General features: G+C 45.5%; 1 protein-coding gene across 2 annotated transcripts in view; it reads right to left on the reverse strand.

Annotated features, from left to right (window-relative positions):
• The window catches only part of LOC307003622 (5-hydroxytryptamine receptor 3A-like), a 64811-nt gene extending 54305 nt beyond the window's left edge, over window positions 1–10506 (reverse strand). The window contains exons 1-3 of one of the 2 annotated variants that reach the window (XM_079622302.1): window positions 10424–10506; window positions 9994–10062; window positions 1106–1175 (exon numbers count right to left, since the gene is read on the reverse strand). Coding sequence is in view for 1 of the 2 variants with exons in the window: in XM_079622301.1 (XP_079478427.1) it covers window positions 9994–10062; window positions 10424–10463 (109 nt within the window). In the remaining variant the exon portion in view is untranslated. The remainder of the gene's footprint in view (window positions 1–1105; window positions 1176–9993; window positions 10063–10423) is intronic. The other variant, XM_079622301.1, reaches the window with a different exon arrangement.
• Window positions 10507–11298: the final 792 nt, after the last annotated feature.

Here is an 11298-nt window from a genome sequence, read left to right on the forward strand (position 1 = left end):
TACATTAATTCAAAGCGATGTTTTGAGTATGGTGAATTACCTTTTAGTCCACAATAAAACGCATTTCTAAGTAACATGAACTTAATCATTTTCAACATGAATGCAAGTAATTAAGTTGATCCAACATAATGTTTTAAGTTAGGTGAAGAAGTTTTTTCCTACCGAAGCTTCGAAGCTAAAAAAAATTGTACGGACCAGCCCTAATTTTAAATAGCACAAATGTAATGACTGACTTTTATAAGGAATTATGTATATTTTTAAACAGCTTTCCAATCACTATTTATCTTTTTAGCACCATTTTTAAATTGTAATATATTTCTCTTTTAAACATACATGTAACATTCATCTTTTAATATATTTCCCTTACAAAACATTTAAATGAACTATAATATATATATATATATATAATAATATTAACATAATTAAAGAAGTCGTTTGATATACGTTATAACGAGTCATTAATGTCCTTTAAATTATATGTTTCATATAATAGAACAGAAGCTATATATTGTGAATTTCAACATTTCTCGAGTCCTTTACCAGCGGCAGACGTCAGGAGGACTAGCCGAGGTAAAGGCTGTTCTAGGCGGGTTACATGGGCTCGAGCACCCGGTGATCCCATGGGTCTCACACAACCCGAAAACGTCAGATACATTTTTTTAAATAGGCGCTATCTTTATAAATAAACCACAGATTTGAGCTTTAAACAACTACATTCTCGACTGAACAACTCTTAAAACTACATTTCGTGACACAATAACAGTAGTATTTTAAAATTTCCCGCAGCACTTGCCTCTGCCAGAAGAAACGGATTTTGCCTCGGACGCGCGTCAATTTCGCTCCAAACGCTTGCTTTTTACGCACGTCCATTTCACTTTGGACGCGTGAATGCATTCAAAATGTTCAAGCGTCAAACTAGACGTGGCAGGCGCGAATTTGATGCGCTATTCGCGTCCGGTGTGAACGCACAGTTACACTATCAACACTCAACTCAAATTTCAGAATAAGGACTTAGAGATTTCGGAATTCGGTTACTATACAGTAGGCTATCACCAACAGAATCCTGAGCGAATGCAAATGTGTAATTAAACATAAAATTACTAACCATTCACCAGATTGAGTCAACTGTGTGGTCCCACTCGTCGTCTGGCATTGAACATGCATGCGCGCGGAAACTGTGGACCGTTTACACGTCATCAAATTGTATTTTACATTAACAGAACTTAAAATTTAATTATTTTTGATTAACTGAAAATGTTAAACTCTGACAAGTCATGATAGTATATTTAATCAATAGGCATAATTTGTGTCATCCAAGCTCAATAAAATAACAATTACAAGTAAAAAGTCTAACAGTATCTCAGAACTTGATTTTTTATTTCACAAAAATATATATATATATTTAAGTAATGACTAAAGGTCCTCTGAATTAGTTTTTAGAGTGTGGTTGTTTGTTTATTTTTCGTTTATTTTACAAGAATTGTCTTCTCTCTTGGATTTTATGTTGCCAGAAGCTTTCAACCACCATACTTTCACAATTAACTGATAAAAAAACAGTGTACCTTTAAATTGTGGACAAATGGATTCACTTTTGTTTCATAAAATAGTATTTCTCAAGTTGATTTTAGTAAGCAAGTTTTCTAGTTATTGTATTTAATGGTTATTTTTGAGTTAAGTAAATAGGTATCTAATGTTTTAGGGTACCAGTGCTATATAAAAGTCAATAGTCAAGAGTCCACCTACTCTTCAGCACAATGGTGACCCAAAAAAAAACTACATTTTACAGTAAACTACTGGCAACAGTGTTGCCAGTATAAACCTGTTTTATAACTTACAGTTTATTACTGTTTAAATACTTTTTGTGGGTTTGTCTTTTTATCTTACACTGTTAACCCTTTCAACCCCACAGGAAAATCCACACTACAAAGAGTAAAAAGTAACATTGAGGCAGTGTTGCAGTGAGATCATTAAGTGAATATGTAAGTGATTGTTGAGCATTAGTGATGAACACCTGCTGTTAACAAGCAAAATCACTGAAGGAAAGAGGAACACAAGAACAGAAAATAGAGAAACACAAGAACTACAAGTGACTTCCAGCCATTACACATTATTACACTTATTATTAACCAGTATGGCTTTATTTCTGTCATACATCTACAGAAGTAGTTATTGAGATGTTTAATTAAAAATGTTTGAATTACCATTATAGAGATCAGTGTTTGCTTTAGTTGGGTTGCTGATGCTAAAACATAAGTATGTCTCTTGCTGCCTGAGCTGTGTGACAAATCACATTGATTGCTATTATGTTCACTATCATGACAAAATAATCATATAGCCTGTCTATTCACTAAGAAATAAATTATATCTCATTCAGAGTTTAATTCTCAATCAAAAGTGTGACAATACCACCACTGTAAAACCACAGCAACAATTATTAATTTATTTCTAAAACAAACATAACCAAAAATAACAGAGCTACACTGCAATATAGAAACACAGAAATATCACAAATTAGAATATGCATCTCAACAATGGTGGGAATATATATTTTTAATTATTATTCATGCAGCAGAGCATGCTGGGAGTTTTATACTATCCTGGTACCCAGCATGCATTGCGACATGAAACTTTTGATTGTCACCATTGTTGAGATTCATACACTGATTGTTGATGTCTGTCTGTGCCATTGTCAGCCAGGAGCTGATACAATTTTAATGCACTATATGATTACAAAATTCTTCAGTTGCCCTGATTACAGAAATATTACTGGATTTATTGTAGATTATCAGATATATGATATTAAACCCATAAATTCATAGCTACATAGAAAAAAGAGCAAAAACTCATGAATGACATCATCACAAAGCCAAAAATCATCTGATCAACTTCCCTAGATTTTTTCTTGCTGTAGCAAATTAGCTTTATAAACTCACTATTACAACAGCCAGAGAGAGATAAATGGAAGAAGTTTTTAAGTCAACGTACAAGAGTAAATACTGATCTCCATCATGGTGACAACAAACTTTATTATTAACTAAATCCCTGTTCATTCTCAACAATAACTTTTGTACATGTATGAAATAAATAATCTTAAACTGGTTTCACATTCTTGTGTTCTCTTACGAGAGATACTCTCGTACTGCGTTGTCGTAGCAACGCATTGGGGAAAATCCTTTTCCACGAGAATACTGAAGCAAAAAATTATCCTTAATTTTGTATCTATGTAAAACGCTTTGCCACAGCATACAGACCTAGGCGAGACAGCTCGCGCGCCTATTGGCTGCTGTGCGGCAAAAGCTTAAGCCAATCGAGCGAGCCCTTGAGTGACGTCACACCCAATGAGGGCGCTTCGCGCCCTCCCGCGTCACGTCCCGCCAAAACGGGCGTGGCTTAGGGCTATATATTTCGCTCACAGGCTTATGAACTCTGATTTTTTATCCTTCAGCGAGGACAACTCATCGCTGATCCGAGTGAAGAAGCTGCGCCGTCGAGAGAGCACCTCAGCGGGAGAAGTCACGACAAGCTGCTGGCACCGCCGCCTTCGTCGCCTTCCAGCTGCGCGTTCCGGCGCCTATATATCCTTTCACGTATTGAGTGTGTGTGAGGTCGCCGGCGCGACTCACACTTGTTTTAACTCTGTTGTATCTCAAGCGGCGTCTTTCTCAAGATGCCTCTTTGCGGTTCGTGCAAACGGACCACGCTCAGCGACGGGGACCGCCACGTGATTTGCGCTTCCTGCCTGGGCGAGGAACACGCGGCTATCGCTCTTGCGGATGGCGGCTGCCATCACTGTGACATTCTGCCTCTGGCGACTCTGCGGACTCGCCTGGCGTCGTTCCAGGAGCCCGTGTTCTCCGCTGTTGTGCCGCGCCGTAAAAAGCGCCGTGCACAGCGGAACCCGGAACCTCCGGCAAGCCACCCAAGTTCGCCGGCGCGCCCGCGAACTGTGTCTCCGACTTCCTCAGCGTCGATACCCGACGGACAGCGACCGCAGATTGCCGCCGCTTCCGTCGACGACATCGATGACATCGACATCGACGCCATGCTGAGGGACGAGGACTCGTGCTCGGTTTTGGCTTCCGGCAGCGAGGATTGGGCGAGCTCTGCGGATCTCGCGCCCCCTGCCCCCACGCCAAAAGGAAAGAGAGCAACATCGAGGCGGAGCTCATGCGCGTTCTCACTCAAGCCACGGCGAGCCTTGGCCTTGAGTGGGTTTCGCCCGAGCAGCCCGCTAAAAACCGGCTGGATGGCTATTTTCTGCCCGGGGAGAAGTCGACGCCTGTCTCAAAGCCCGCCCCCTTCCTTCCTGAGCTTCACGAGGAGGTCGCGAGAGCTTGGACTTCCCCGTATTCTACGAGGACGAGGTCATCTGTTTCTCTAGCGTTCTCCGAGGTCGACGACGCTAAGAACAGAGGTTACCTTTCCCTCCCGCCGGTCGAAGAGCCTATCGCGGCCCACTTATGCCCACCCTCCGCTGGACGGCGGGCTAAGATGGCGCTGCCTTCAAAGGCTTGCCGCACGACGTCATCCCTGCTCCGTCGCGCTTATGCCGCCAACGGACAGGCCGCGTCAGCGCTGCACTCCATGGCGACGCTGCAGATCTTCCAGGCCGATCTCCTCCGCAAGCTGGACGAGAACGGACCCGAGGCGATCTGCGTGGCGGACCTGAGAAGCGCTACAGACCTGGCTCTTCGCGCTTCGAAGTCTGCAGCCCAAGCCATCGGACGCAGTATGGCGGCGATCACCGTGTCTGAGAGGCACCTCTGGTTAACGCTCTCAGACATGCCAGAAGCAGAGCGGACCGCGTTCCTCGACGCCCCGCTCTCCCCTGCTGGCCTCTTCGGGACTTCGGTGAAGGACTTCACCGACAGGTATGCGGAGGTGCAGAAGGCGACCCAGGCTATGAAGCACTTCCTGCCGAAGCGCTCCACCTCTGCAGCAGGCCGTGCGAAACCGCCCGCTCAGAGCTCACAGCCGAGACCGCCGCCCAGCTCCTCATCTCAACGCCGCCAGAACCAGAGCTCGAGACCGCGCTCTCGCTCTGCCGGTCGCCGCCCCGCGCCGCGTGGCCCGCGACAGAAGGTAGCGTTGAAGCCAGAGCCCCCGAAGACATCCTAGCACTGCTAGGGAAGCGTCGGTGTTCAAGTCCCGCTGCGGCCGGACCCTCACCGAAGCTCACCGCTCGTGCAGTCCCAAGCGAAGCGACTGTACCTGCGATCATTGCAGCCAACAGGCGTGTCTCACTGGCCGCTTGCCTGCACACAACAGCCGTTTTCACGGCTACCCAGATAAATCCATTAAAGAGTGCATTTTCTGGTGTCCCGGCCACGGCCGATGGTGTTTCTTGTGTAGTAAATCTGCCCGCTGTAATGTGCACATCCCTACACACAAACACGGCCCCACACACAGGGCCCGCGCACATAAAATCGACTCTGTTCGATTGCGCGTTAAAAGTAGCACACGTGCCCACTACCCAGTGCCCACTAATGCTACCTCCTGCTTATCGCACGGTTTCTGTAAAAAGGAAACCTGCGTGCAGGCGCTCCGCTCCGGCGAGCGATGCTATAAAGGTGGCAAACGTGCCCGGTCCCCAGTGCCCGCGTTCCCACACAAGCATCACGGTTCCTACGGAGCCCGTCCAGCCCTCCCTCTCCCGCCTGAAGGCTGTCGAGGGGTCGAGCGCGGACATTCTGCCCGCTTTCATAAGCGCGGCCCCGGCCTCAGATGTTGCGAGCGAGACATTACAAATGTCGCAGCTCACGAAAGCCGCTGTATCGCGAGTCGATCAGAGCGCGCTTTTCACTCAGCCCCTAGCTACACGTGCAGATGCATGGGAAAAGCTTCCCGGGGTTTCAAAATGGGTGATAAACATCATAAAAGAAGGCTATTCGCTACAGTTTCGCAGACGCCCTCGCCGCCACGCGGCGCGCGTCGAGACTTCGGTAGATTCGAATGTAGCACATCTACTTCGAGCCGAAATTCAGAAACTTCTGAGGAAAAGGGCTATCGAACCTTTATCTCAGGCTCAGAGCGAAGGGGGGCTTTACAGCAGATACTTCCTGGTACCCAAGAAAGACGGGGGTCTCAGACCCATACTAGATCTGAGGCAACTGAACAGAGCGCTTGTGAAACGCCAGTTCAGAATGCTAACGACCAGAAAAATCCTCGCGCACGTTCGCCAAGGAGACTGGTTCGAGTCAGTAGATAAAAAAAAAAACGCGTATTTTCAAATACAGATTGCGTCACGTCACAGGCGATTTTTGAGATTCGCCTTCGAGGGCCAGGCATACCAGTACAAAGTCCTGCCGTTCGGCTTGTCTCTAGCACCCCGTACATTTACGAAGTGCATGGACGCAGCACTCGCTCCCCTCAAACTGCAGGGTGTTCGAGTGCTGAACTATTTGGACGATTGGCTCATTCTAGCCCAATCTCATTCAGAGATAGTGGCGCACAGGGCCCTGCTGCTGAGTCACCTCGAGAGTCTCGGTCTCACAGTAAACTGGGAAAAGAGTTCGCTGTCCCCCAGTCAAAATATTTCTTTTCTGGGACTGGAACTGAACTCGCTGTCGATGCTGTGCATCCAGCGCACAGTCAGCTCATTTCGCTGCGGCGCTGTTCTCCCTCTGAAGAGCTTTCAGAAAATGCTAGGTCTGATGGCCTCAGCATCTGCGGTACTGCAGCTGGGTCTGCTGCGCATGCGCCCGCTGCAGATATGGCTCAAAGGGAGGGTGCCATGCAAAGCATGGGCCTCCGGTCGGCTTCGCCTCAAGGTCAATCAAGCTTGCGTTGCAGCTTTGAAACCATGGAGGTCAAAAGACTGGTACCTGTCAGGTGTAAGCCTAGGGACTTCCTCGAGTCTGAGGGTGGTGTCTACGGACGCATCCAACGCAGGATGGGGAGCGCTGCTCGAGGGCAGACCGCTGTTTGGCCTTTGGTCAGAGCGAGAGAAGCTCTTCCACATAAACTGCCTCAAGATGTTAGCGGTGTGCAATGCGCTCACTCGCTTTCGTCCCCTGATTATGGGCTGCCATGTACTGATACGTTCAGACAACATGTCAGTGGTGTCATACATAAATCGCCAGGGCGGCCTCAGGTCCCTGTCATTATACAGGCTGACCAAACGCCTTCTGATATGGGCGCGCAGCAACCTCCTTTCACTAAGGGCGGCGCACGTGCCGGGGCACCTGAATGTTGGACCAGACGTACTGTCCAGGAACCGCGTTCCGGCAGGAGAGTGGTCATTACACCCACACACAGTACAACTGTTGTGGATGAAATTCGGCAGAGCGGAAGTGGACCTCTTTGCGTCCCCAGAGAACGCTCACAGTCTAGAATTTTTCTCGAAAAGCAAGGACGCGCTGGCTCATCAGTGGCCACGCCGCCCCCTATATGCTTTTCCCCCTGTCTCCCTCCTGACCCAGGTGGTGGAGAGGATCAGGGAGGAAGGATGCTCAGTGCTGCTAGTAGCGCCGCTCTGGTCGAATCAACCCTGGTTCCCAGCTGTGATGCAGTTAGCCAGCACCGCCCCGTGGCCAGTGCCTCTGAGGAGAGATCTACTCTCTCAAGCGAGTGGCTCGATTTGGCATCCTCACCCGGAGCTATGGTCCCTTCATGTGTGGGCCATCAACGGGTATCCGCTGACCTCCCTCAGGGAGTGTTAAACGCGATCACACAAGCCAGAGCTCCGTCTACACGACGGCTCTATGCGTCTAAATGGTCTGTTTTTTCTGGCTGGTGCACGTCTCGCGGCGTGTCACCCCCAGACTGCGGAGTGACAGAGGTTTTGTCCTTCTTACAAGAGATGTTGGATAGCGGGAGATCCCCTTCCACACTCAAGGTATATGTGGCGGCTATAGCGGCTTTTTCTGAAACCGCACACGGCCAGTCCATAGGAAGGAACGATTTAGTCATTCGGTTCCTTAAAGGAGCTAGGAGACTTAATCCACCCAGACCTCCCACAGTTCCCATTTGGGACCTTTCCATGGTGCTGGACGCCATGAAGGGTCCTCCTTTCGAGCCTCTTCAGGAGATCGATATGAAACACTTGTCGCTCAAGACGGTGTTTCTCCTGGCTCTCGCTTCAGTGAAGCGCGTTGGGGACTTACACGCGCTCTCAGCGAGCGCGTCGTGCATGGAATTTGGGCTTAATGACTCCAGAGTCGTGCTCAAACCTAAGCATGGTTACGTTCCAAAATCCCTAAACACACCGTTTGGGGCGCAGGTTATTTCCCTGTCTGCCCTTCCGGTCATCGGGGATAATATGGACGAAAACTTAATCTGCCCGGTGAGGGCATTGAGAGCTTACGTGTCGCGCTCGTCTGCTTTCAGGCAGACAGAGCAGCTTTTCGTTTCGTTTAGTGGGCGTCTCAAGGGACTGGCCACTTCGAAACAGAGCCTATCCAGATGGATAGTGGACGCTATAGCTCTAGCGTACGCATCCAAAGGCATTCAGTGCCCTTTGGGTGTTAGGGCGCACTCCACAAAAAGTATGGCTTCTTCGTGGGCTTGGTCGAGTGGGATTGCCTTACAGGATATTTGTATGGCGGCAGGCTGGGCCTCACCGTCTACATTTATCAGGTTTTATAACCTCGAGGTACCCGCCTTACAGGCCAAGATATTATCGGTTTAAATAACCGTATTTGTTAGACTGACATTTCAGTCGTCTATTATGGCATTTTTATGCTGAAACTGCTAAGCGCAGTTAATTCCGTACTGATCTGCTATGCGCAGTGTATTCTGTACTGATCTGCTAAGCGCAGTCAATTCTATACTGATCTGCTAAGGCAGTCATTTTTGTGAGAGATGGTGGTTAGAGCCCACCTCTTTCAGGATTCTCTGTGAGTCCTACAGGTGATTATGTACTATATGAACCCCAGCTCAGTGCTCTGGGTCTATGGTGTCGGATCACTGCACACACGGCGTCTTACAGGGTGTTCCCCAATGCGTTGCTACGACAACGCAGTACGAGAGTATCTCTCGTAAGAGAACGTACTCGGTTACTAACGTAACCTCGGTTCTCTCTAGAGAGAGGAACGAGTACTGCGTTTCCTGCCGTGTATGCGCTCTGGTTGTTTCGCTGTTAAAAATCAGAGTTCATAAGCCTGTGAGCGAAATATATAGCCCTAAGCCACGCCCGTTTTGGCGGGACGTGACGCGGGAGGGCCCTCATTGGGTGTGACGTCACTCAAGGGCTCGCTCGATTGGCTTAAGCTTTTGCCGCACAGCAGCCAATAGGCGCGCGAGCTGTCTCGCCTAGGTCCGTATGCTGTGGCAAAGCGTTTTACATAGATACAAAATTAAGGATAATTTTTTGCTTCAGTATTCTCGTGGAAAAGGATTTTCCCCAATGCGTTGCTACGACAACGCAGTACTCGTTCCTCTCTCTAGAGAGAACCGAGGTTACGTTAGTAACCGAGTACGATTTTCCCCAATGCGTTGCTACGACAACGCAGTACTCGTTCCTCTCTCTAGAGAGAACCGAGGTTACGTTAGTAACCGAGTACGTTTCTCTTTTTTTCTGTTCTTGTTTCTCTATCCTTCAGTGATTCTGCTTATCAGGTGTTCATCAGTGTCTCAATTCACTCACTTCTTTTCATTCAAGTGGACTATATTAGTGAACTAATGTAGGGAATAGTGAATGAGGGTATAGGGTGAGATTGGGAAAACAGCCTCTGAGTGTCGACTTTGAGCGCTGTGAATTCACAGTATATTCCTGTAGGTATATTCCTGTATATTACTGTTTTAATGGAAAATGGTATGATATTGTAATAATTTGGTCTTTTTCTACAGTAAGGGCTAACAGTGCAGCTAAGCAGACACTGATCACCATAATGGCATAAAATGAAACAATAAATCATCAACATCTAAAGCTCTTTTAATTTTCATAGGAACTGCTGTAGACCCATGACAGAAATAAAGTAAAGGTTTCCACAGTTTTGTAGTACACTGCAACCACTAAGTGTCATTTTTGTATTACAAGTGTTGTGTTCTTACCTGTAAAGGAAGTTGACGAAGATGTCTCAAGCGGGAGGAATGGGTTTTTTATGTTGGATGCTGTAAATGCTGCAAAGAGAATTTTTTTTGATGTGGGCAGTGTTGGGGGTAACTCATTAAAAGTACCTTGAGTACCAGTGTTAAAGTTAATGAGATACTTAAGTGAATAATTGAGTGATGATTGAGCATTATTGAAGACACCCGATGCTAACAAGCAGAATTCAATCATAAATCCGGAATACACTGTAATTTCACACTAAAATGTTTAACAGTGCAGACACGAAGGAACAATAACTATAAATTAACATTATCAAGATTAACATATGTTTTAAAAATGTTAATTGTTGTCATTTGAATGCATAATGTATTAAATAATAGTAACAATTTGAACCTAATTGTAAAGTTTTATAATTAAACAATATTTACTTACACATTGAGGCAAGGAAACATATTAGCCTGTGCAGGAACATTGTCAATACTGAAAAAATCCTGGGTGTCTGCGGTACTTCTGCATAAGGATTCACTCTTGAACAGATTCCAGTGATTTGGTCTATTTATACACCGTGAGTGAGTAACACATTCTCACTCTCAACCAGTGGCAGAGCAGGATATTTTCATAGGAGTGGCACTGTAAAATAGCAGCATCGCCAGCAATTTACTGTAATTTTAAAGTATTCATACTGTGAAAATATTTTACGGTTCATTAAAGTATTCATACTGTGAATTATTTAATTAGATTAGAATTAGAATAGAATTAGTTTCATTACATTAAAAATAAATCTTAAAAAAAGATAAGTATAGTAAAATAAGTAATGGATCTTTAATCCAATTAACAGAGGAACAGTATTGTTTCTGTGGCTACACACATCAACTTAAAATGCATTATATTGAATGATATATACTGTTTTATTGGAAAACTGTATTTTACTGTCAGATTTTGGCAGTTTTTAACAGAATATGTTTGTATAGAATATATAGAATTTTTTTGGTTTGAAGTTACCATTATCTAATGTTTAACAATGAAAATAAAATAAAAAATTGTGAAAAAATATTTTGAGAACATTTTTAAAGAGCTAACTCTGAACAAGCATTCTATACTGTCACTGAAATAACTTGCCAGAATATTGGCAACATTTATTGTTTTGGTGCTCTCCCTGAAGCAATGCAGATCATCTTTATCTTCCCTGAACCTGAATGACCAAACCACTACATTACATTAAACTGAATTTTAAAAATGAGTTGAATAATGAATAACTTGATTATTTTGATTAGTTAAAACAATGTAAAACATATGTTTTTATAACT

Source organism: Phoxinus phoxinus (assembly GCF_949152265.1).
Source record: "Phoxinus phoxinus genome assembly, chromosome: 1".
Lineage (NCBI taxonomy): Eukaryota > Metazoa > Chordata > Actinopteri > Cypriniformes > Leuciscidae > Phoxinus > Phoxinus phoxinus.